The sequence below is a fragment of the Mizuhopecten yessoensis genome, unplaced genomic scaffold, assembly GCF_002113885.1.
Source record: "Mizuhopecten yessoensis strain PY_sf001 unplaced genomic scaffold, ASM211388v2 scaffold6523, whole genome shotgun sequence".
NCBI classification, from domain to species: domain Eukaryota; kingdom Metazoa; phylum Mollusca; class Bivalvia; order Pectinida; family Pectinidae; genus Mizuhopecten; species Mizuhopecten yessoensis.
This window is the reverse complement of record NW_018406592.1, coordinates 435845-463344: the sequence shown is the minus strand read 5'-3', so window position 1 is coordinate 463344 and position 27500 is coordinate 435845. Positions and strand designations below refer to the sequence as shown.

Sequence of the window (27500 nt, the reverse complement as noted above, 5' to 3'; positions counted from 1 at the left end):
TTTTTACCTATATAACACTCTGATGTGTGACTGTAGTTTTTACCTATATAACACTGATGTGTGACAGTAGTTTTTACCTATATAACACACTGATGTGTGACTGTAATTTTTACCTATATAACACTCTGGTGTGTGACTGTAGTTTTTACCTATATAACACTGATGTGTGACTGTAGTTTTTTCCTATATAACACTCTGATGTGTGACTGTAGTTTTTACCTATAAAACACTTTGATGTGTGACTGTAGTTTTTTCCTATATAACACTCTGATGTGTGACTGTAGTTTTTACCTATAAAACACTCTGTGTGACTGTAGTTTTTACCTATATATCACTCTGATGTGTGACTGTAGTTTTTACCTATATAACACTCTGATGTGTGACTGTAGTTTTTACCTATGTAACACTGGATTCTATACCTTTATTATACTTTAAATGCTTCCACTAATTTTAGAGGTAAAATAACTCAATAGTTATTACCTGTGAATATGATTTGGAAATATCTTTTTATTTCAGAATAACTCAGAAATGGGCTGGGGATGGACCCCTGATGTAGTAAACAAGTACTTGCATTACTGAGCTCTCATTCCTTAAGCTTCCACTGAATACTGTTTAGAAACTTTAGTTGTGCAATTATGTAAAAAAGAAATGTTTGTAATTATAATGATATAGTAAATATCAGAACACAGAATAAACAGTCAAATGATTAAAGTTCAACTACATTGGCTAACTTAAAATGTGGTTTGTATTCTGTTTGTACCGCAAAAGACAGGTGACATGTTATACAGTGTAAAAACACCCCCGTAACAAAGAGCAAACTTGCCTCCATAAACTGGCGGTGAGCTTTGTTTTGTTTCTCTGATGCATCTAGCTGGAGCCGTAGATCGTTCATTTCAGCCTTTTTGTCCTCGAGGAGGGCCACATAATGGCGTTCCGTCTCCTCCCCAGCATTCTCAAGGTCACGCACACGAATGTCATAATTTTCCTGAAGGTTGCGCAACTGTTGGGAAAGCTCTCGCTTCTCTTCATTTACTCGATGCACCTCCAGGATCAGTGCTGTACACAGCACAAAATGAAACAGAATGTTCTCATTGGTCAATTCAGTTGAGACTAAAATTTACATAAAATTTCAATGAAAAATTATGCTTCTGTCAATCATGTGGGAGACCAAATGAGAGGAGAAAATTTGCTGTTAATATAAGGTAAAAACTCAATCTATCAGCTCATTGTCAAACCAAACAATAATTATAATTATTATGATATTGTAGAAGTAAAATATCTTTAAATTGGTTTTGAGTCTTGCTCTGCAGTACCAATGCATAAAAGTAAAATTTATAAGGATTGTGTTTAAATCAGAGAATAACATTTTCATGTTTAAATGATATACCCTTTGTAAAGAAAAAGGGGGAAAATAAGGGTGATTCTAAAAAGAAAAGTGTTTTAAAATCTATATGAAATATTAGATGAAAACAGAATAAAGATAAGTTTGAGGAAAGAACTTAGCTTAATCAAATAACACATCATTTTTTTGTTTTAAAATCAAGAGCTAATGAAAAGGGAGAAGTTCCCATTAAAAAATGGTGCAAATATAAGATCACAGTTTGATTATTTGAATGTGTCACTAAATTGATGAGGTACTGGAGGAGATCTGGTGATGATGAGAGTAGAGCTGTGACGGGGGAGGTGATGTGACGTAGTCTGGCGAATTCTAATCTAACAATGAGTCTGGTCGAATGTGTCGGATGGTCTTAGAACACAATGACCTGTGTGAAAAGTAGGACATTCCTTGACAGAACAAATCAAATAATTCATGTACCACAATATGTATGCTCAGGAACACAATCGAAAAGAAAAACCCACTGGATTATATTACAGTTGTACAGAGCTACATACAGTAAAACACTTATCCCCAGGTCTACTGTACTAATTAACTAACTGTAACTATGGAAGGTCTACTGTACTAACTAACAGTAACTATGGAAGGTCTACTGTACTAACTAATAGTAACTATGGAAGGTCTACTGTACTAACCAACAGTAACGATGGAAGGTCTACTGTACTAACTCACAGTAACTATGGAAGGTCTACTGTACTAGCCAACAGTAACTATGGAAGGTCTACTGTAATAACTAACAGTAACTATGGAAGGTCTACTGTACTAACTAACAGTAACTATGGAAGGTCTACTGTACTAATTAACTAACAGTAACTATGGAAGGTCTACTGTACTAAATAACAGTAACTATGGAAGGTCTACTGTACTAACCAACAGTAACTATGTAAGGTCTACTGTACTAACCAACAGTAACTATGGAAGGTCTACTGTACTAACTATCAGTAACTATGGATAACATGTCTACTGCAGGTAACACTCGGACACGTTTAACATCACAAAACACAATCAACAAGTGACCACTACTACTGACCATTAGAGATGTACTAAACTGACAACAAGTGACTACTACTACTGACCATTATAGATGTACTAAACTGACAACAAGTGACCACTACTACTGACCATTAGCCTCTCCTGATGGAACATAAACTATTAGTAGTAACTCAGTATATTAAATCAACCTTTTCCTGCTGTTTTACATTAAAACTTCATGATATTTTATTTTACCCCTTTTTTTTTTTAAATCAAATCTTTTCTGTACTTTTTTTCTTAAAATCACTTATGGAAATACAGAGGGTGATCATTGTTCAACTTCAGTGTTAGCAACATGAAATGTCCACCTTATCTAACTACAAATACAGCATAAGGACACACAACAGGGATTGACCATCTTGTCACACAGGTCAGAGTGAGTGGTCCAAGGCAGTGGTCAGCCACTGGTCAGTACCACTGTATACACACATAGGGTGCAGCTCACACGGGTCAGTGAAATATCAACACATCTTCATGCATGTTACCACATTATTAAGCACAGCAAATCACACTTTTATAAAATTCAATTGTGATAAAGAAAAGGGGGATTTTTTTTTCATTTTTTTTAATGAATAGTTTTCATAAGCCCAATTTAATATCAATAGTATGACATGGAAAATCCTACAACTACTAAACTATATTGAGTTCCTCCTGAACACTCCAATTTTGTATAATTATTCAGAAATCAAGTTTTCTGGGCCATCAGGGTCTGGATAATGTAATGGTACTTGGACCAACAGTAAGCAGAAAATCTCCAATAAACAAAATATATCCTTTTGGTCAAGTTTTCTCCTACTTGTTTAGCAACCTGTACAATACCTAGTTGACATTGTGAATACGGAGCTGATTGGTAAATACCCCTACTGTCCCTATTCCTCATGCTGAAATGGTGATTTTGATTGGTGGAAGAAGGTCATGTGATGTCCTATCTACGCCATAAAAGAAATATACACCTACCCATGGATTGGTCAGAAGACCATATAGCTACAAAGACTCAATACAATATCTCAAAAACAAACCTAGCCAGTCAATTATAAACCTAGCCAGTCAAATATAATCCTTTACTCACAAATATAATTTGTAAATCAAATTTGTCCTAAAAATTACTAGCTTAAAAAAAAATTGTCAAAAAATACTTGGTTTTGTTATTGAAGGTCTATATGTAGCTTTAACTTAAATTACAAATTATTTGTTAACTGAAAATAACATAGCCAACTTTAATTGGTGTTCAGGCTAGTTCTAGTTTATACTAGTATCACCGGTTTCAAAACTCTTGTGGGAATATAATATCTAAATCAGTAGAATGTAATTACTGATAAGATAGGGGAGACAACTCTCCATTTCACAGAATGTTTCACTAAACAACAGTTCAACGATACTGTACACAATATACAGAAGGAACAGCAGGCTTGTTTTGAAATCCATGCAACATCAAGCAGCACAATACGGCTTCAAACAACGGATGGGATTTTACATGGAATATTAAAGCAGATGAAACACAGAAAAAATAATATTTGATACTTCCATAGAATTTAGAGTATAAAATACGTTTTTCTCATGCTAAAGGTCAGTTGAGAGTGGAGTTATTTTTATAGAACAGAAAACTAGGTTTGTAACAGCCATATTTGTTTTTTAAATTTAGCTTAAAATGAGTAAAGAACAGGATGCATTTCAAAAATATGAAGTTCAAAGAATCATGATGAAATATGAAACAAGTGTCTGACTGGTAGGACCAACCTTGTCCACTAGGGGGCGCCCCTTCTCTTGTCGTCACGGAGACTGTTTGTAGACAAAATGGCACATTGCCATGCAAAAGTCAAACCAAGTAGGTTTATCAGAGGGAGGAAAGAAAAAACAAAATGCATTAGATATATACCTACACTAACTGAGATACCCATGCTATATAGTAATACAACATCATATGTTCAGTAACTGTTAAACAATTTCTCTGTATGGTAACCTTTTAAAATTAAAATAGCAGGGTAGAAACTGAATTGAAAGCATTATACTTGGCTAAATTATATTTCAAATATTTATTATTAACCATTCCCTGTTTTAGTTATCTTAGGTAGACAAGTGCCACAAAACTCAAAAAAATCTCAAATGGGGCAAGTCAAATCTCAAATATTCCGATTAATTAAAGCAAGCAGATAAAATTTCCCAGGATGCATTGAGAAATTCTGATGTTGAAAGCTTTATGGTGAAATCTGTCAATATGCTGGCAATGTATTTGATGCCTTAATGTGACTGACAATATTCTATACAGAGGCTTCACCGTCTGCCCTACTAACTCAGGTTTTACTTGTGGAATGTCAGTACAACAGTCACGGGACCAACACAATCTGCACCATAACATTTGTTATATGGAAATCATTTTTGCATCAAACTTATCAATCTAAAATACGTTCTCTTGAAAATCCCCAGCATTTTTAGATAAGTTCACCATAAAGTTTTCTTATTTCATGCAACATATATGACAAAAGTGAATAAACACTAAAGCAAAAATCAATTTTCCTGAAAACATTCATATTAGACTTTTGTCAAAAAACTTTTGTTTAGTTTCAAAAGAAATTTTTGAAATGTTAATAGAATTTAATAATTTCAGAAAATCTTCAATTTCTTTCCCAGGAAAATTGACATCCATCACCTCAGCGATATGGGAAGGTTACATGCAGGGTAAATGGTTGGGGGAGGGGAGAATACACAAACTGATGTTAGCTAAACATCCATGCACCCCTACAATGACATGAAAATGGAATCTCCCTCTATAATCTCATGGAAAAATCCTAGAATCCTTTTGAATGATCTATTCTTATTATCAATTCTATCTTATTATCAATACTTTACCTAAGACCTTCTACGTGTAAAAAAAAAGTTTAAAATCTCTACTTTTGTGTATGTGTGTTTTTTTTTTAATAATTCTTATGAATATGTATTTCAAATATGAATTCAGATTAATTTCCATGCAAGCACTGCAAGCCGAGCAGCGAGTATGTGTGTGTTAAATATACACGATTCAGGACCCTTTATCCTGGGTTGTATTTTAAGTCATATTAATCACTATTTTGTTGTTAAGTTTGAGTTAAAAGTGAATGAAATAAATAATATTTTTTTTAATTGTTTTTTTTAGCTAGATTGTCATTTAATTGTGCTACAACTAACTACCAACTGCCCAAGACTGAGGTTGGTTTAAACTGTAAATTAACAATAAGTAGATATAAATAGACTTCTACAAATTGTCTGGTGGATTTTGAAAAAATTAGTACAATAATAATTATGTTATGACATGTACATTATGAATTCACACAAATCTTCTAAATTTCAGTTAAGGATACATGGACACTTATGCATTAAAACTTTGACCTGTGTGAGAGTTACCTCCCTTCTGACCTATTCTACAGATTGCTTACACAGAACTATTTTGAGAAGATAATGACACAGTAAGGAAGCATACATAATGTGATCTTTTTAATCATTTGAAATCTAGCAAATATTCAGTGCAATTAGGTTTTGATGAAAATAAAACAAGTGAAATAGCTTGAAAAATAAATTCTGATGATCTTGATGTCTTAAAAAAAGTTAAATGTAAAAATCTTGTCTTTTTTTGCAGGCATTACATGCATTGTAATATAACATTGTTACTGGTAATTAAGGACCATGCCGGGTTGATATTGTTAAGTTATACTGAATATTGTAAATTGATATGAGGTGAATACATTTCAACACATGGAGTCAGTATACAATTCTACTAAATCACTCTAAAAATAATTTTCTTGTATAAAATCATATCAATAAATGCCATAAATTTCACATGAGACCATGATCAAGTATTCAGAAAGTTCCTTTATCAATGGACCAGCCAAAGACAAGTACAGTATATGTTCCTGATTTAGGAAATTATTCTGGTGACATTTGTTGTGATCTTGGCACTTTGACCTAAGATCTTTGTCCTTGAATGAGGTCACCATTTACTGGAGAATATTTAAAACACAGGAAGCTGAACTGAAATAAAAGATGTTATGATATGAAGATTACTATCGGTGTATGGGAAATGTCACATAAGGTTTACACAAAGTTTTCCATTGATTATATCATTGAATTGAAATCAGTGTCCTTTCTACAAAATTTGACATACAAAAACTTGAGTAAAAATCTGGTATTTGAAGTGAATATACAATTTCCCATACATGATAAAAATCCTCAAGTGCAAGTGTCTGTATTTTTCCTGGTACATACTTTGTCTTAAAATTATTATTTTACTAGATATTTCCTAAATATTCTTCAAGATGAACATAATGAATTAAACATATTAAGTCATTCAAAAGACTTCACCAAACTCAGAAATCTACATGTGAATCACACTTAAGCAGTGTTGTATGAAAGCCAGGAAAATAAAGACATTTTTGTATTTTAATATGAATGTAACCATAGCAATGAACCCTGTCTCAGAGTAATCCAGACAACAAACAAAACATCAATTTTTCATCAAACTTGGATCTTAGATACACATTTTCAGAATAAGTGACTGAGGAACATTTTTGTGAAATAATTTGTTTTAACATGAAATAAATTCAGGAATAGTTCATAGATAAGAAGTCTCAAATTCCAATGAAACCATGTCAGATATATACGACAGGGTTCAATGTTATGTAACAAAGTTAGAGCAGATCCTCTCGTCCCTAAAATGAATACCCTACATTTTCCAGCAGGACTTATCCTGGAAAGTGGATTACTATTAAGGGGAGACAGGATATGCATTAAGCTGCCCTTGAATGAAGAAACCATGCACCAGATTTCCACAAATATAATTTGATATAGGTATTTTGGGTCAGTTCTGCATTTGAAACAAAAGCTGGAGTAAGGAAAACCAGGGTCACCCACTGTGTCAATGAAGCACCTTGAACCCTGCAACCCCCCCAACAACAATAGACTGGTCAACCAGAAAGGACAATCTATTGTGTTTGGTTAGGGGCTACAGGCTTGAAGTAAACATTAAAGGGCTAAAGCTTCAATTCAGTTCAAATGACTGAAAAAATGCAGCAAAGTTTTTCAAAACCATAGAATAGCATTTTTGTTTTACATGAACTCTGCATCATATGCATAAAACTATGTTACTAATTTTTACATAAATTTACTTTTCACTTTGACTACAACTCTGAAATTTGATTCACAAAGAAATTTCTGAGGAATGTAACTGCTTTCACAAACAAATTTGGAGATAAAATATTTTTTTAATTTAAGAAAAACAAGGGAAATAAATTGTATCAAGACTTTACTCGAACGGCAAAAAAATCAGGAAAACTGATGGTAACAATTTGAAGCAAAAGCCCTCTAACATCTGAATTTGCGTATAAAGTTACCTCCACAACCCGCGGTGCCTACAGCCAAGAAACCCTTGCCTAAATATAGACAAGAAGGGGAGAGCACTCCTTACCTGAGGAGTACACGAGGCCTTTTCCTGTCCACAATGATCACTGCCTAGTACGTTAACCTGTAACTCAGACCTTTACTTTCTTTATCATCTATTATCCCTGCTATACTCAAATCTATCATTATTCTCAAAAATTGAAACTGATCTCTGATAAAATTAGTTTTCCTTACATAGCTGAACATTTTAATCCAAATTTTTCAATAAGTGCCCTTAATATCAAAAATTCAGAAATATATAAGATTTTTTTTCTCTGATTTATTAACACACTTGAAATTTAAAGGACATACAATTTTATTTAAAAGTAAAATTATTCAAAAGTCATAAGCATCAATTAAATTGTTCACCAAATGATGACTTTTGAAAAAGAAATACACCATTATTGTCCCTGTTTTAAGATCTAAGCGAGATTGAAGACTTTAACATGCATCATTTACCTTGAGTATTGGTATCTCCTCTATACTAAGTCTGCGTAATCTTCTGTGGAAGTATTCTGCTCCCATCCTTAAGGGTATATGCTACCTTACACATAACACATGTGTACAAGAGTTACCTTCCTTACATAAACCCCAAATTCTTCCATACTTGCCAACCCTCCCTATTTAGGAGGGAGACTCCCGTTGTTGGACCCTTAAATTGAGTGTTTTCAACAAGTGAATTTGCTTAACTGTTCCTATATTCTAAGATCTAATGATTACATCTGAAAGAATTCAAAATATGTCATTTTAAAGGGTTATTCTGTCTCTAGGGGATGTATACAGCAATTTTATTTATGTTTAAATTTTGAGCATGCAGAATCTTCCCGATGGAAATTTTAAAAAGTTGGTAAGTATGTACTTCAGAATATCTGAAATTCTATCCCAGTTTTATCTCAGTATTAATTATGTTGTAACTCTTTATCAAACCCATGCGTCTATTATCAGTCATTTAACAGATATTTCACCATGTTCCTTAAAGTGGAACTCTTTTTGGATTGAAGATACCGTCTACATGTTACAGTAAGGCAGCATATACCCTTAATCTGGATTTTATAGATTTCAGCCTTGTACCAGACACTTGGTTTCAGCACCTTAGCTTTACACATTATTTATAATGATACCAGGAGACATAGAAGACTGAAGGCTATATCTGTAAATTATCATGCCAATTTTATTTATTTCCAAGTAAACCAATTATAATTCCCTTAATTAATCATTCCATCATCCAATTACATTTCAAATATAGTAAACTGTGTTTTTCTTGCTATGTATGTCAATTATAGGTCTTATTTCTTCAGTCCTGGAGTTGTTTCCAAATCCCTACATATTTATTGTAGCATTTTTATATACAAGTGATTTTCACCATAAGAATATTCTTACGAATTTAGATCAACACATTAATTATTTTTCGTACTTTAAGGATAAAAATTGTCCCCAGACAAAGAATCAAACTATATAACAAATTAACAATAGTTGTTTATACCTAATGATAAATTGTCCCCAGACAAAGTATCAAACTATATAACAAATTAACAATAGTTGTTTATACCTAATGATAAATTTAGTCAGGCAACCCTGGACAGGAAAAGGCCTGTGCTTCATAAAGGTCAAAGGTCATGACTATATAATCAACATTAAGTGGATGACCATATCCATAATCACAGCTATAGATAGCCATAGGAAATGTAAGGTCAATACCCTATATATCTATAACAACCATACATTTTGTATAAATATAAATTTTCAAGGAAAACATTTTTAAAATAAATCTGATACCATCAAAATGGATGCATCATAAATCGTATAAGGCAGTGGGTCAAAGTTCAAAATTAACAAATAAATAACAGGCCTTGAATGTTATAAGGAACTGGAGCTCTGTCTCTAGGAGTTTACATTTCTAGGCTTAACCCAGGTTTAAACAGGTTATAGTTATTTCAGAAATAAGCATGAAAAATAGCAATCGGGACAATACAATATAAAGAAATTTGAATTTAAATATAACTTCATATTACCATTATGTTTGAACCTACTGATGAATACGACACAAAAAGTACATTATGCTGATCAATTTCTGTAAAACCTGATTTCAACCCCGGAAATGTTCAGTCCTAAAGACATACTCCGCTGTAATCAAAATTCCAAATTCCATGCTATGAATGCATTCTGGCACTCAAAATCAATCAAGCGGGACTACTGCATTCATATATATATATCATACAAACAGCACAAAAGTCTGTCAAATTTCATCACTCAAACACGACTATAATTAGATGCTAAGTAATTAATATGTATCAGTTGTTATGAACAAAAAACATCACAAAATAAAATTCTATCAAAATTAGATATATATATATATAATAATGATTCAAATCAATCTGATGCTATAAATAGATTATGTAATCACAGCATTATATATAATCACATGAAACAATACATGACACTATAAATAATCACGCAGTAGGAAGCTGGTGACAACAACCCCTATTGGAAGTAAAAGGTAGCGTAAACGACGTAAACCTTGTGCCTCCTCGCCAGCGTTCTCCTCGACTAGATCATGCTGTCGTTGGATTTCTGCCCGCAGTGATGTTGCCTCATGATGAACCGTCTCTAAATCCCCAAGTTTGTTGCGTGTGGTCTCAAGGTCAAGGACAAGCGCCTCTTTCTGTTCCTCCAAGTCTTGTATCCTCAGTTCCAGCATCTCACGCTCAGCACTGTAGCCTTCAATTAACCCTGAAAGTACACAAACGGTTTTTATCATTAATTTTCATTTTTTTTTCATTTTCTTACCGACACTTTCCGTACATAAACGTTAAAATGAGGGTTATTCACAAAACTTTCACAAATTCACACATAAACTTAACTATTCACAATATTTAAATACAAACGGCTTCAAATCAATTTTCAGATTACCTGTTATTTGCTTACAGTAAAAAGTATGGGTAATGTGATCTAAATCAACCATTGTTTCATTCAAGCAGTGACATTTTGGTAATATCAAAAACTTCTTACAAAATAGGATCTTTACAATAACTAGAAATCTCTACCATACACGAACTAAAGATAAAAATAAACCTTCAGCTTTGTGTAGTTCAAGGGCAAGAAACTCCTTTGCCTCCACCTGCTCCCTAAGTCGGTCCTCCATCTCCTGACATCGGGACTCCAGGGATTGCGATTCCTGCTGGCCCGATGACAGGGTGGAGACAAGGTCATGCTGGGTCCGGCGTGCATCTGTCAGCTGGTGGGTGGTGTCTTCGATCATGTCGAGGAGGCGTGTCACCGACCCCTGTAGTCTCTGACTGGCATCTGTCACAGAGAAAACATGACAATATTATAATGAGGGGGACACGACACATTACAAGTTCAGTATAAAAGCTTGTTTACTTGACCCTTTCATTTTCACTATTTCCTAAATTTAACACAAACAAACTGTAACAATATCAAACTGTGACATAATACAGTGAACTGTGAAATAAGCTTAACTTGGCTCATGATGAGTTCAATGCAAAATATCAATAAAGTGTAAAAGTTTTATTTAATAATTCTCTGGACTTTCTATTTTCAGAATAAGCCCTACTCGTTGAAAACAAAATTGGGATGAAATTCAATCTGCAGACAGTAGTGGCTAGACCTACACTCAGCCACTTGTAAGTGTGTACATTTAAGGAGCACAGCTGTCTGACACACGTACAGTGATATGGGCATACATATATATATATATACCAAACATCGTCTTGTCGTGTTAAAGCACAGCTAAATCGTCTTTCAGTTTTATCTGATTAACTTATATTTACTCTGAGCTTTTGGTTAAATCTGTAGTTGACTGTTTGAAATTTGTTTAATTATTACATTAATATTCTGGGTCCCAGTTGGTAAATTTGTCTGTTTTAAAACATTTATATGACACATACAGGAAAGGAAGTTATATATATATATTTACACAGGAAATAACATTTACATGTATATAAACACTCTGTTATTCCTTTAGTCAGATGACAACACCTAAAATTCAACACTAATTATTCACAAATAAGAATTCTTGACAACATTAATGTTCCACCATTCAAAACATGTTTCATTTCATCTCTAACTCATAACTTTTAACAAATAAGAAATATGTATAGTCAGCTATTTTATTCAAAATATGTCCTGTAAAGATATTGCATCTCTAGGACCCTGATGTTATCAATACTGTAATTTACACATGACTTATAGAAAACTTTATAAACTTGTTGTCTTAGATGCTTAATTAGCTACCTATACAGACGTGTTTGTGACAGGCAGTGTGGAGGGTGACAATTCTAGATCTGAACAGGTCCAGCTTTAGAATATCACCAAATGACAGTACTATATATATAAGACATATACTTATGTAGTTGGAATAAACTGCTGGCTTTCCCAGGCTGCCAATAAAATCCAGGCTTTGTTCATAACACAAATTTGAAACTGGTGACTCCATGAATGAATCATAAATATGGGTGACATTTAGGAAATGGAAACTTCAACTGCTGAAATTAGCATCCTGCACAGTCTGATGGGGGTCACTCAAGGGGAAATGTTATATTACAGTTCCCTCAGTCAGTGAGGGGGCCACTCAAGGGGCAATGTTATATTACAGTTCCCCAAGTCAGTACAGAGGCCATGAGAGGATAATATTTAACATCCATATGCAGTGTTATAATTTTTTTTTACTCTAAAATGAATGTTTGTAATAAAATTAAATATCTATTTCAAAAGTTGGACACAATTTTTGCTGAGAAATGTGACTATGTCATATTCGCAAACATAATTTTTTCCATCTATTTAAAAGTTTTTCCAAGTACATTTTGTTTTCATTTAAAAGCATTAAAATTAAGATTTTCTCTTAAAATATTGTCTTTAAATTGAATTGAAATGTGCATAACAACAATATCTGTTTTACACAGTGAGACAATGAATATAATGTGATCACTGCAAACGACATGACGATACAGGCATGCACACATTTGGAGGGACTGGTCCTCTCCCATGTAACAGAAGTAAACAACGATACAGAAAACAAAATTAGAGGCATGTTCCAACCAAGCCTACACTCCAGCTTGTGAATGTGCCGGGACAGACAAACATGACAGAAACTTGGAAATGAAATATGTGATGGGGGAAACAGTTTTTTTTTTTTTTTTAAACTTTGTTTTTCAAAAATCAAAGAACGGTGTGATGAAAGGTACGAAATGTGATGTCACTACCAGAAAGTCACCAACCTATGACGAAATTTTTCACCCAGAGGTAATCTACATCATTTAGAAAGCAAAATGCATTAGTCTATGATAGTATTGACTTTTAATGTTATTACATTGTATCAAATTTTCACTGAAGCACATTCTATATCTATTAAAAGCTTATTTTTTAAAGCAGTATTTTTATTTTAAGGAGCATACAAATATCTACCTTCTGAAAGGTTATATCTGATAAATCGGTTCCATCATCAATCTAAGTTCAATTTTTCTAAAATCAAGAACAACCCTTCCGTTGTTCGACGTTTGATTACAATAATGTTACAAATACATGATGTATAAACGAGCATATAAATTCATAAACACCAGTTCCATGTGTCATGGTAAATTTACAATGATTTTTTAAGAAACTGATAGAAATTTTAACAAAACAAAGCAATCGTGGTCCACATTTTACAATACAATGACCACTATACGATCAAAGTTGACAATAATTCTGAGAGATTTCCTTTTCTTTTTTTAACTTTCAACAGCGTACAGTAATACTTCTTTTTATTGAGGAAAACAATTGTAGCATATGAAATATAGCTCTATTGTTTTCATAAACTTTTATTCTTTACAGTTGAATGTGTATTTATATGAATGATTACTTTTTTTACCCTCCTATGAAGAAATGAAATGCCCCCGCCCCCNCCTACCTGTGAGGAGTTCTTCTCCTTCTGAGTCGAGGAAAATACTCTCACACAGTCGCTGTGACAGGTCTAGTCCCTCGTCATTAGATAAGATTGAGGTTTCCTGTGGAACATCACCGCAGTCGTGGAATTCTCCTCCTAAAATATTACGGACATTTCTTAATAATTGTTTGTCAGTTCAAAAGCAAACATTCACACAAAATTCATCTCTCTTCTGTTAGAAAACAAAATCTTTCAAAGTGGAAACATGATTCCTCCTGTCCAATCAAACACAGTGCCCTTAGACTGACATCAAATGGCTTACCCTCAGCTCCAACAGGGCCCCCTGGACTGTGTCCGGCTGACCGAGGAGACTTGACCCCAGAATGGCCAGATTGGTCACCAGTGTCCACGACAATCTTGGACAGCTTCTTTCCTATGGATTCCTCGACGCTCATGAACGTCTTGACCGTTTCGGAGAGAAGTTGGAGCAGGTGTTCGTTGGTCTGCTGTATATTATCCCTACAAACATTAGCAGTTCTTGTTAAAGTTTTAAGACTTGCCATCTTGTTCTCAAATGTGTCTAGCTTTGCTACAGTTTAATGAAACATTAAAACGAAATTTTAATTTCTAATATTTACACAGTTATTATAACTGAACTCAGAGGTAACAGGCTAACACCAACTATTTTCAACAGCTACCCTCCCTCAACTTCTAAGACCCAACTGTTATTCCCTAAATCTAATATTATTCCAACCCCTAACACCCAGCTACTGTTACCTAAATCTATCCTCCCCCAACCCCTAATACCCAGCATCTGTTACCTAAATCTACCTTCCCCAAACCCCTCACACCCAGCATCTGTTACCTAAATCTACCCTGCCCCAACCCCTAACACCCGGCTGCTGTTACCTAAATCTACCCTGCCCCAACCCCTCACACCCAGCATCTGTTACCTAAATCTACCCTCCCCCAACCCCTAACATTCAGCTACTGTTCCCTAAATCTACCCTCCACCAACCCCTAACACCCAGCATCTGTTTGTTAAATCCACTCTGTGCCGGACCCCTGACAGCAACTGTGACTCTTTAACCTCCGTAACCCGTCACTTATCAATCTATATTCCCACCTCTAGTTCCCAATGTAGTATGCTTTCTTTAACCTCCCTCCCCCTTACCTGTCACTTATCTATCTGTATCCCCACCTCTAGTTCCCAATGTTGTATACTTTCTTTAACCTCCCCCTCCCCCTCCCCCTAACCTGTCACTTATCAATCTGTATCCCCACCTCTAGTTCCCAATGTTGTATTCTTTCTTTAACCTCCCTCCCCCTAACGTGTCACTTATCAATCTGTATCCCCACCTCTAGTTCCCAATGTTGTATCCTTTCTTTACCCTCCCTCCCCCTAACCTGTCACTTATCAATCTGTATCCCCTCCTCTAGTTCCCAATGTTGTATACTTTCTTTAACCTCCCCCTCCCCCTCCCCCCAACCTGTCACTTATCAATCTGTATCCCCACCTCTAGTTCCCAATGTTGTATACTTTCTTTAACCTCCCTCCCCATAACCTGTCACTTATCAATCTGTATCCCCACCTCTAGTTTCCAATGTTGTATACTTTCTTTAACCTCCCTCCCCCTAACCTGTCACTTATCAATCTGTATCCCCACCTCTAGTTCCCAATGTTGTATACTTTCTTTAACCTCCCTCCCCCTAACCTGTCACTTATCAATCTGTATCCCCACCTCTAGTTAACAATGTTTATGCCAACAACTTTAATCATCAGCTCTATTCTCTCTCCCAGAAAAAACATCTGCTCACCTCTCCTTATTCACTCGGGATACATCCTGTCGTAGAAGTTCTTCTAGATTCTGGTCTTCTTGAGCCTCTCTTTCTCTTCGCAGTAAAATCAGATTCTCTTCCTCCGTCTGTTTTTTCAGCTGTCCATTCAAAGTCTGGATCTCTGCCTCCAGCTAAAACAACAACAAAATAGTCTTATTATTGTTCTACTGTCAGACTGATGCTGTTCTCAGCACGAAAACCACACAGTGTCTTAATGGTAACATTAAGGTGAAAATGAGACTGGGCAAAATGAAGGCCATATTTGTCTAGCCATCACATAATTCACTACTTAATCAAATTATCAATCGTGTTTTTTTCTTATTTACTGATATATATTTTCAATGAAGACATGTAACCTGAACCGAGAGACTACATAATGAGGGAGAGTGTTATCAGTGTACCGGAGAGGCTGATATTTTAAGGATATGCAACATGCATCCATCAATAGACAATTTATATAGCTTAATTGTTTCTTAATTCTGAAACTTTTAGTATCTAACCTGTTTGATTTTCTCATCCTTTTCCTTCACTTCCATCAACAATGTCTCTTGGAAATCAACCGAGTTTGAACCAGTTGAAGATTCAACAATTGACGCAGGCAATGTAAAACCAGCCAATGACTGGGTCTGTAACAAAATATCAGTAGGACTGGCGCTACGATCAGCCTCACTTTCATCTTGTTCTTTCTCCTCGATCTGCTCCTCCTTTGACTCGTCCCCTGGAGGTGTGGTCTGTCCAGGTAACATACTCTGAGCTGGAGCCAGGTGGGGAATAATAAGCTCCTCCTCTAGTGGGGCTGTGGGCCGACCAGGGGAGTTAATCGTTTCCTCCTCAGAACTGAAGTCACCATTGTCTACAGGGACATGACCCAATCTGGCACCTGGTCGCTCCTCCATCCCATTGTCCTCCGATTCACTGTCAAACCGCATCATTAATTCCTCTGACTTGAGGCTGTCATGGTCACGATCACTCAGCTGAAAGCAACATTTTATCATTAGCAGTGTACAATATCCTATGGCAATAATTAGCTTTGGTTAAAACTGTTTTTAAGTCCTCAGTAATTTGATACATGTCATGATTGGGACTGACATTGGGACTATGTCATCAGTTGTTGATGACCTGGTGTATGAAGCCAAACCTATATATTTTTTCAAACTCCAAAAGCTTGATAAGTCATTGAGGTTTCTAGAGGTTATTTAGGGTTTTAGCAGTGGTATTTTCAAGGTAAATGTACATGCTTAAAGAGAATTCACTGAAATTTACATCAAACAAAACTGTAAAACAAGTTCAAACAAAAACACACGAGATGAACTCACCATCTCTGAGGTGGGGCTGATCTGTGCAGGAGGCACAAGCGTCTCCATGGTTTCGGATCTGTCAATTGACCTCTCACTGTCAAGGTCACGGGGAGTGCTGCGAGTGGGGGCTGATGATTGGTCATCACCAGAGGAGCCCTGCCTCTCCATGCCTTCTTCCTGATCCAGCTCGTCTAATGGCAACTGTAAACAAAATATTATAAAAGTATTCCCAACATATGAGGGCTGCATATAGCAGAGTTAGTACTGCAACAGTCTAATGACCGCAGAGTTTGGTCCTGTGTATGGCAGGATGGGCCTTAGTCCTCGTGCAAGACATTTAACTGTTACTGTTTAATTTTATCTTCCTACAGTGGAGTAAAATGTAGTCTTTGACCCACCTACAGTGGAGTAAAGCGAGTCTTTGACCTTCCTACAGTGGAGTAAAATGTAGTCTTTGACCTTCCTACAGTGGAGTAAAATGTAGTCTTTGACCTTCCTACAGTGGAGTAAAGCGAGTCTTTGACCCACCTACAGTGGTGTAAAACGAGTCTTTGACCTTCCTACAGTGGAGTAAAGCGAGTCTTTGACCTTCCTACAGTGGAGGAAAATGTAGTCTTTGACCTTCCTACAGTGGAGTAAAGCAAGTCTTTGACCTTACTACAGTGGAGTAAAATGTAGTCTTTGACCTTCCTACAGCGGAGTAAAATGTAGTCTTTGACCCACCTACAGTAGAGTAAAGCGAGTCTTTGTCCTTCCTACAGTGGAGTAAAGCGAATCTTTGACCTTCCTACAGTGGAGTAAAATGTAGTCTTTGTCCTTCCTACAGTGGAGTAAAGCGAATCTTTGACCTTCCTACAGTGGAGTAAAATGTAGTCTTTGTCCCACCTACAGTGGAGTAAAGCGAGTCTTTGTCCTTCCTACAGTGGAGTAAAATGTAGTCTTTGACCCACCTACAGTAGAGTAAAGCGAGTCTTTGTCCTTCCTACAGTGGAGTAAAATGTAGTCTTTGACCCACCTACAGTAGAGTAAAGCGAGTCTTTGTCCTTCCTACAGTGGAGTAAAATGTAGTCTTTGACCCACCTACAGTGGAGTAAAGCGAGTCTTTGTCCTTCCTACAGTGGAGTAAAATGTAGTCTTTGACCCACTTACAGTGGAGTAAAACGAGTCTTTGACCTTCCTACAGTGGAGTAAAGCGAGTCTTTGACCTTCCTACAGTGGAGGAAAATGTAGTCTTTGACCTTCCTACAGTGGAGTAAAGCTAGTCTTTGACCCACCTACAGTGGTGTAAAACGAGTCTTTGACCTTCCTACAGTGGAGTAAAATGGAGTCTTTGACCCACTTACAGTGGAGTAAAACGAGTCTTTGACCTTCCTACAGTGGAGTAAAGCGAGTCTTTGACCTTCCTACAGTGGAGAAAAATGTAGTCTTTGACCTTCCTACAGTGGAGTAAAATGTAGTCTTTGACCCACCTACAGTGGAGTAAAGCGAGTCTTTGTCCTTCCTACAGTGGAGTAAAGCGAGTCTTTGACCTTCCTACAGTGGAGTAAAATGTAGTCTTTGACCCACTTACAGTGGAGTAAAACGAGTCTTTGACCTTCCTACAGTGGAGTAAAATGTAGTCTAAGTACTCAAACGCTATGGCACTATAAACGAGCTGTTGGAAACAGTGAACCATAACAATGAGAACACCCATAGAACAGTGAACCATAACAATGAGAACACCCATAGACCAGTGAACCATAACAATGAGAACACCCATAGACCAGTGAACCCTAACAATGAGAACACCCATAGAACAGTGAACCCTAACAATGAGAACACCCATAGAACAGTGAACCATAACAAACAGAACACCCATAGAACAGTGAACCATAACAATGAGAACACCCATAGAACAGTGAACCCTAACAATGAGAACACACATAGAACAGTGAACCATAACAATGAGAACACCCATAGAACAGTGAACCATAACAATGAGAACACCCATAGACCAGTGAACCCTAACAATGAAAACACCCATAGAACAGTGAACCCTAACAATGAGAACGCCCATAGACCAGTGAACCCTAACAATGAAAACACCCATAGAACAGTGAACCATAAAAATGAGAACACCCATAGACAAGTGAACAATAACAATCAGAACACCCATAGACCAGTGATCCATAACAATCAGAACACCCATAGAACAGAGAACCCTAACAATGAGAACACCCATAGAATAGTGAACCATAACAATGAGAAAACCCATAGAACAGTGAACCATAACAAACAGAACACCCATAGAACAGTGAACAATAACAATGAGAACACCCATATAACAGTGAACCATAACAATGAGAACCCCCATAGAACAGTGAACCATAACAAACAGAACACCCATAGAACAGTGAACCATAACAATGAGAACACCCATAGACCAGTGAACCATAACAATCAGAACACCCATAGAAATTCCAGTACATACATGTGCCTGTACATATAATGAGGCTGTTCCAACGCTCTCCTGATGATGTTGAATTTGTATGTCTGTCATACATAGAACTTTAAATAACTGCAGATGTCATTTCCTTTACATCAGATAGGATACTGTTAACCCTTTCACCACTGTAGACCACAATGGACTCGTCCATATCAATGCATGGTAGAGTCTACTAAAGTTACATAGGGGTGAAAGGGTTAAAATGTTCTAAAATACGAAAATGCTTTTTAAATGGTTCTTTATAGAACACGATGTGAAACTGTGCAATAGTAGCATGTAAACAAATGTGCCATATCTATCACACTGTTGCCCAATAAGGCAACATGGTTGTTATATATTAAGGAATGGCCTGCGAATAAATGCAATTCTGTCTTTAAACTTATATCATTCCTTATCTAAGTATGTTAACCCCATATTTCAGCCAGAATTTAACAAAGTTGTAATACATTTATATCAGGGTTAACATTCAGTAGGAAGTATGTCAGATACGTTTATATCAGGGTTAACATTCAGTAGGGAGTATGTCAGATACGTTTCTGATATTTCTGATCAGAAAGAAATGCTGACTTGTTAAATACTGAGTGTTGTCAATATGCCTTATTCCAAGTTTACAAAATACAGAAAATATCCTAATCCTGAAGTAAGAGAAGAGTGTCAAGTTATCTATAGTTATACTCCTAGTTCTGGAGAATTATAAAACAGGATTTCTAGTAGTTCATCAAAGTTAAATAGAACATATATACCCCCAGCTCACACAACCATCTGTGGCCACCAATTACACAGAGTTCCAATATATCAAATGACACATCAGTACTATGATATTACCTACAGACTTTCAGGTAGTATACAAGCTATGTCCACCATCATTCCTCGTATGGGTACATAGTTCTCAAGCTCTGCTGCAACTTTTTTAACTTCAACATTTACAGGTACTTGCTGATGGGTATAATTGATCACCACAAACTCGTCACGATATTGGTGACACAAGTTTTATACCTGTAACATGTGACACTTGGGCACTAAGTTATACGAATGATTCACAACCAATAGGGATACGTAAGTAAACGTTTTCCTGCGGAGCAGCTACTGCTGTGTCAATAAAACATCCTTATACATTTGTATACCATGAAATATGGATTTGTAATAATCAGAAAAAGTAGAAACCTCAACTGATCAATGGGTTCAGAGCTGATGACATCTCAATATATATCAGTTTTAAAAGATCATATTTTCTGTTACGAGACAGTCTATTCGATATATATGAGGATCGTGATGATTTTTACGTGTTTTTTTACGGTTAAAACGTATTGCAACTCAGCTGAATTTCCCCCTCCTTTGATCATGAACAATTTTACAACTCCAGAAGTCTTATTTTCAAGATGGTATATATAAAAAGAAATAGAGATTATAGGCTTTCCTCGATTATTATTAATAACACTGACTGATGTAACCAATTTCAAACTCCTTCCTGTTAACCTTACTTTTATTATACGTGCTCAATACAATAATTTCACTAAAATTATTATACATGTAATTATATGTAATAAAATCTTGTTTATTTCTCTCTAAGAATACTCTTGCCTTTAGCTAGGAACATTCTTGACTATAGCTAGGTACACTCTGGACTATAGCTAGGAACACTCTGGACTATAGCTAGGTACACACTGGACTATAGTTAGGTACACTCTGAACTATAGCTAGGAACACTGGACTATAGCTAGGTACACAATGGACTATAGCTAGGTACACTCTGGACTATAGCTAGGTACACTCTGAACTATAGCTAGGTACACTCTGAACTATAGCTAGGCACACTCTGGACTATAGCTAGGTACACTCTGGCCTATAGCTAGGTACACTCTGAACTATAGCTAGGTACACTCTGGACTATAGCTAGGAACACTCTGGACTATAGCTAGGTACACTCTGAACTATAGCTAGGTACACTCTGAACAATAGCTAGGTATACTCTGAACTATAGCTAGGTACACTCTGGACTATAGCTAGGTACACTCTGGACTTTAGCTAGGTACACTCTGGACTATAGATAGGAATACTGAAAATCTGTGATGTCTGCTCCACATCATGAACAGCTTTGCCCCAGGATCCCCTACAGTGATAGGTTTGCACCATCTGTAGCCTGCCTACAGCCAAGGTGCGCTGATGCTGATTGGCCAGTATCAGATCTAACTAGGTATCCCTGGTGACCACACTCGCCTTATATGTTACATCAAATCCATTGTATCAATTTCAACAAAATATTGACAACAGCTAGAGGTTATTTTTATTCAATTCTTTATCTAACAATTTAATATGCAAACAATGAGAGGGTACATCTTATTTTTATGCGACATCTGCAAAACAATGACATCTATCCAATTACATTTTAATCTGTCTACTCAGAATACTGTAAAGTTTAACAATTCCATTTTAACCTGTCTACTCAGAATACTGTAAAGTTTAACAATAACATTTTAATCTGTCTACTCAGAATACTGTAAAGTTTAACAATTACATTTTAACCTGTCTACTCAGAAAACTGTAAAGTTTAACAATTACATTTTAACCTGTCTACTCAGAATACTGTAAAGTTTAACAATTACATTTTAACCTGTCTACTCAGAATACTGTAAAGTTTAACAATTACATTTTAACCTGTCTACTCAGAATACTGTAAAGTTTAACAATTACATTTTAACCTGTCTACTCAGAATACTGTAAAGTTTAACAATTACATTTTAACCTGTCTACTCAGAATACTGTAAAGTTTAACAATTACATTTTAACCTGTCTACTCAGAATACTGTAAAGTTTAACAATTACATTTTAACCTGTCTACTCAGAATACTGTAAAGTTTAACAATTACATTTTAACCTGTCTACTCAGAATACTGTAAAGTTTAACAATTACATTTTAACCTGTCTACTCAGAATACTGTAAAGTTTAACAATTACATTTTAACCTGTCTACTCAGAATACTGTAAAGTTTAACAATTACATTTTAACCTGTCTACTCAGAATACTGTAAAGTTTAACAATTACATTTTAACCTGTCTACTCAGAATACTGTAAAGTTTAACAATTACATTTTAACCTGTCTACTCAGAATACTGTAAAGTTTAACAATTACATTTTAACCTGTCTACTCAGAATACTGTAAAGTTTAACAATTACATTTTAACCTGTCTACTCAGAATACTGTAAAGTTTAACAATTACATTTTAACCTGTCTACTCAGAATACTGTAAAGTTTAACAATTACATTTTAACCTGTCTACTCAGAATACTGTAAAGTTTAACAATTACATTTTAACCTGTCTACTCAGAATACTGTAAAGTTTAACAATTACATTTTAACCTGTCTACTCAGAATACTGTAAAGTTTAACAATTACATTTTAACCTGTCTACTCAGAATACTGTAAAGTTTAACAATTACATTTTAACCTGTCTACTCAGAATACTGTAAAGTTTAACAATTACATTTTAACCTGTCTACTCAGAATACTGTAAAGTTTAACAATTACATTTTAACCTGTCTACTCAGAATACTGTAAAGTTTAACAATTACATTTTAACCTGTCTACTCAGAATACTGTAAAGTTTAACAATCTGTATAAATCAGACATTACGCTATATCACACTTAATTAAACTTTTGGTTAACTGGACAATCAAAACCTAGTCTATTCCAAACATAATAAAGTTACTATGGTGTCCAGCCTAGACTGGTTTCACTGACAAATGTTTTTTGTGGTATCCTGTTTAGACAGGTTTCACACATTTCAATATAGAAAGCTTCTTTTGGTGTCTCGTTTAGACAGGTTTCACTGTGGCAAGATTTTTGGTATCTGGTTAAGATAGGTTTGACTGTAAAAACTTTCTTTTGGTGTTCAGAAAAAATGTCCATGTAGTTAAGAAGTCCAGTCTAGACAGCTTAAATTGAAGCTGTGTCCATTTTAGAGAGCTTACATTGTATGTTAATGTCCATTTTAGACAGGTTACATTGTAACTTAGCATCCAGTTTAGACAGGTTTCATTGTAGCTTAGTGTCCAGTTTAGATAGGCTACATTGTAGCATAGTGTCCAGTTTAGACAGGTTACATTGTAACTTAGTGCCAAGTTTAGACAGGTTACATTGTAGCCTAGTGTTCAGTTTAAAGTGGTTACATTGTAACTTTGTGTCCAGTTTAGACAGGTTACATTGTAGCTTAGTGTCCAGTTTAGACAAGTTACATTGTAACTTAGTGTCCAGTTGAGACAGGTTACATTGTAATTCAGTGTCCAGTTTAGACAGGTTTCATTGTAGCTTAGTGTCCGGTTTAGACAGGTTACATTGTAGTACAATGCCCAGTTTAGACAGGTTAAATTGTAGTTCAGTGTCCAGTTTAGACAGGTTAAATTGTAGTTCAATGTCCAGTTTAGACAGGTTACATTGTAGTTCAGTGTCCAGTTTAGACAGATTACAGTATAGTTCAGTGTCCAGTTTAGACAGGTTAAATTGTAATTTAGTGTCCAGTTTAGACAGGTTAAATTGTAATTTAGTGTCCAGTTTAGACAGGTTACATTGTAATTTCGTGTTAGGGGTTGTAAGCAGGTCTGCAATACTAAAATTCACAACTAATCATATTCATGGTATACTAGAATTTATGATTAGGTTTCTGGCAAATATAAACAGAACATAGGTAATCTATTGTCAATAAATCAGGCAGTTGTTTACAGTAAAAATATATCAAAACAGATTTATGTATTAGTCATATTTTTGAATGCTTACATTATCATATATCAGAAAAGTTTATGAATAGCTTTCAGAAAGTTTAAAATATATATAAATCAATATAACTGTGACAACATCTGTTACACATTATTGATTTAAGAATAAATTGTGTCTTTGTGAGAGTATTTTTTATGACATTACCATTTTTTTTGTACTACACTCCACCCCTGGTGTGACTCATAAATAGGAACTTTGATGTGTATTTTGGATTATAAATGTCTTACAATGAAACTTAAATTACTGTAAAGCTAGCATTTTTCATCAGTCAAACATTGACTGGATATTAACTGATATATACAATATAGTGTACAAAACAAGAGGCCCAATGGGCCTGAATCGCTCACTTGGTATTAATCTCACACTTGTAATCTTAAAAGTGGACTAAATTACGGCTACAGACAGAATACCAAAAGAATCTATCAAAAGATTTAAATATGTGACACATGTGACCTTGAAAGTCAGACAAGGACATTAGGACTGTATAGCCTTTCATACCAGCATGCTTCTGGCCAGATATCATTACCCTGAACCTTTAGATTATTCAGAAGTTGTTTAAAAATTTCAACTCATTTACCCCTGTGACCTTGCAAATGGGTGAAGGTAGTTCATTTGAACAAACATGGCAGCCCTTCATCCCAGCATGTTACTGGCCAAATACCATCACTCTGGTCCTTTTGGTCATAAAGAAGTTGTTTACAGTTTTCAACATTTTTGACCCCTGTGACCTTGAATTATCTTGAATATAATTCAAGGTGCTTCATTTTAACAAACTTTGTAGCCATTCATCCAAGCATGTTAATGGTCAAATATCAACACCCTCAGCCTCTTGGTTATTAAGAAGTTGTTAAAAGGTTTTAAACATGTTTGACCCCTTTGACTTACTACAACGGACGCCGTGCCATGACATAAGTTGGGGGATGGAAGTACATCTGTCGCCATGCCACGACATAAGTTGGGGGATGGACGTACAACTGATGCCATGTCATGACATAAGTTGGGGAATAGACGTACAATGGACGCCATGTCATGACATAAGTTGGGGGGTTGGGGGATGGATGTACAATGGACCCCATGTCATGACATAAGTTGGGGGATGGATGTACAATGGACGCCACGCCATGACATACGTTGGAGGATGGATACACAATGGATCCCATGTCATGACATAAGTTGGGGGATGGAGGTACAATGGAGGCCATGCCATGACACAAGTTGGGGGATGGATGTACAATGGACGCCACGCCATGACATACGTTGGAGGATGGATACACAATGGATGCCATCTCATGACATAAGTTGGGGGATGGATGCACAATGGACGCCATGTCATGACATAAGTTTGGGGATGGATGTACAATGGACGCCATGTCATGACATAAGTTGGGGAATAGAAGTACAATAGACGCCGTGTCACGACAGAAGTTGGGGGATGGATGTACAATGGAGGCCATGCCATGACATAATTTTGGGGATGGATGTACAATGGACGCCACGCCATGACATACGTTGGAGGATGGATACACAATGGACGACATGCCATGACATAAGATGGGGGATGGATGTACAATGGAGGCCAGGCCATGACATAAGTTGGGGGATGGATGCACAATGGAGGCCATGTCATGACATAAGTTGGCGGATGGATACACAATGGATGCCATGCCATGACATAAGTTGGGGGGTGGATGTACAATGGAGGCCATGCCATGACGTAAGTTGGGGGATGGATGTACAATGGACGCCACGCCATGACATACGTTGGAGGATGGATACACAATGGATGCCATCTCATGACATAAGTTGGGGGATGGCTGTACAATGGAGGCCATGACATGACATAAGTTGGGGGATGGACGTACAATGGACGCCATGTCATGACATAAGTTGGGGGATGGATGTACAATGGAGGCCATGTCATGACATAAGCTGGGGGATGGATACAAAATGGATGCCATGTCATGACATAAGTTGGGGGATGGATGTACAATGGACGCCATGCCATGACATAAGTTGGGGAATAGACGTACAATGGACGCCATGTCATGACATAAGTTGGGGGATGGATGTACAATGGACGCCATGTCATGACATAAGTTGGGGAATAGACGTACAATGGACGCCATGTCATGACATAAGTTGGGGGATGGATGTACAATGGACGCCATATCATGAATAAGTTGGGGGATGGATGTACAATGGACGCCATGTCATGACATAAGTTGGGGAATAGACGTACAATGGACGCCATGTCATGACATAAGTTGGGGGATGGATGTACAATGGACACCGTGTCATGACATAAGTTGGGGGATAGACGTACAATGGACGCCATGCCATGACGTAAGTTGGGGGATGGATGTACAATGGACGCCATGTCATGACATAAGTTGGGGGATGGATGTACAATGGACGCCATGTCATGACATAAGTTGGGGAATAGACGTACAATGGACGCCATGCCATGACATAAGTTGGAGGATGGATACACAATGGATGCCATGTCATGACATAAGTTGGGGGATGGATACACAATGGACGCCGTGCCATGACATAAGTTGGGGAATATACGTACAATGGACGCCATGTCATGACATAAGTTGGGGGATGGATGTACAATGGACACCGTGTCATGACATAAGTTGGGGAATAGACGTACAATGGACGCCATGTCATGACATAAGCTGGGGGATGGATACACAATGGATGCCATGTCATGACATAAGTTGGGGGATGGATACACAATGGACGCCGTGCCATGACATAAGTTGGGGAATAGACGTACAATGGACGCCATGCCATGACATAAGTTGGGGAATAGACGTACAATGGAAGCCATGTCATGACATAAGTTGGGGGATTGATGTACAATGGACGCCATGCCATGACATAAGTTGGGGAATAGACTTACAATGGAAGCCATGTCATGACATAAGTTGGGCGCCGTGTCATGACATAAGTTGGGGGATGGATACACAATGGATGCCATGTCATGACATAAGTTGGGGGATGGATGGACAATGGACGCCGTGCCATGACATAAGTTGGGGGATGGATACACAATGGATGCCATGTCATGATATAAGTTGGGGAATAGACGTACAATGGACGCCATGCCATGACATAAGTTGGGGGATGGACGTACAACGGATGCCGTGCCATGACATTAGCTCAACAGATAACAAGGTTACCGCGAGCGGTATATAATACGCCCGTCACACATTGAATGAGCAGTTGTTTGTATGATTGAAATATATGAAGTATTTGTGAGTAATTGATATTAAAAGAGAAATCATTCAACATAACTGGTAGATCAATGAGTGCAATACAACATCATGGAACGCATGCATCGCATTAATGAAACCAAGGGTAATAACTCCAGTAATTA

At 36.5% G+C, this 27500-nt stretch overlaps 2 protein-coding genes across 2 annotated transcripts in view; both read right to left on the bottom strand.

The window, feature by feature from the left end:
• The window catches only part of LOC110452271 (A-kinase anchor protein 9-like), a 16098-nt gene extending 8202 nt beyond the window's left edge, over positions 1–7896 (bottom strand). Inside the window, exons 1-3 of the mRNA XM_021500673.1 lie at positions 7863–7896; positions 4166–4207; positions 824–1056 (exon numbers count right to left, since the gene is read on the bottom strand). Coding sequence (XP_021356348.1) covers positions 824–892 — 69 coding nt within the window. The 5' untranslated portion in view covers positions 893–1056; positions 4166–4207; positions 7863–7896. The remainder of the gene's footprint in view (positions 1–823; positions 1057–4165; positions 4208–7862) is intronic.
• A 1430-nt stretch (positions 7897–9326) lies between these two features.
• The window catches only part of LOC110452280, a 149030-nt gene continuing 130856 nt past the window's right edge, over positions 9327–27500 (bottom strand). The window contains exons 16-22 of the mRNA XM_021500694.1: positions 16874–17056; positions 16058–16531; positions 15537–15688; positions 14041–14237; positions 13743–13874; positions 10907–11137; positions 9327–10564 (exon numbers count right to left, since the gene is read on the bottom strand). Of these exons, the coding sequence (XP_021356369.1) occupies positions 10275–10564; positions 10907–11137; positions 13743–13874; positions 14041–14237; positions 15537–15688; positions 16058–16531; positions 16874–17056 (1659 nt within the window). The 3' untranslated portion in view covers positions 9327–10274. The remainder of the gene's footprint in view (positions 10565–10906; positions 11138–13742; positions 13875–14040; positions 14238–15536; positions 15689–16057; positions 16532–16873; positions 17057–27500) is intronic.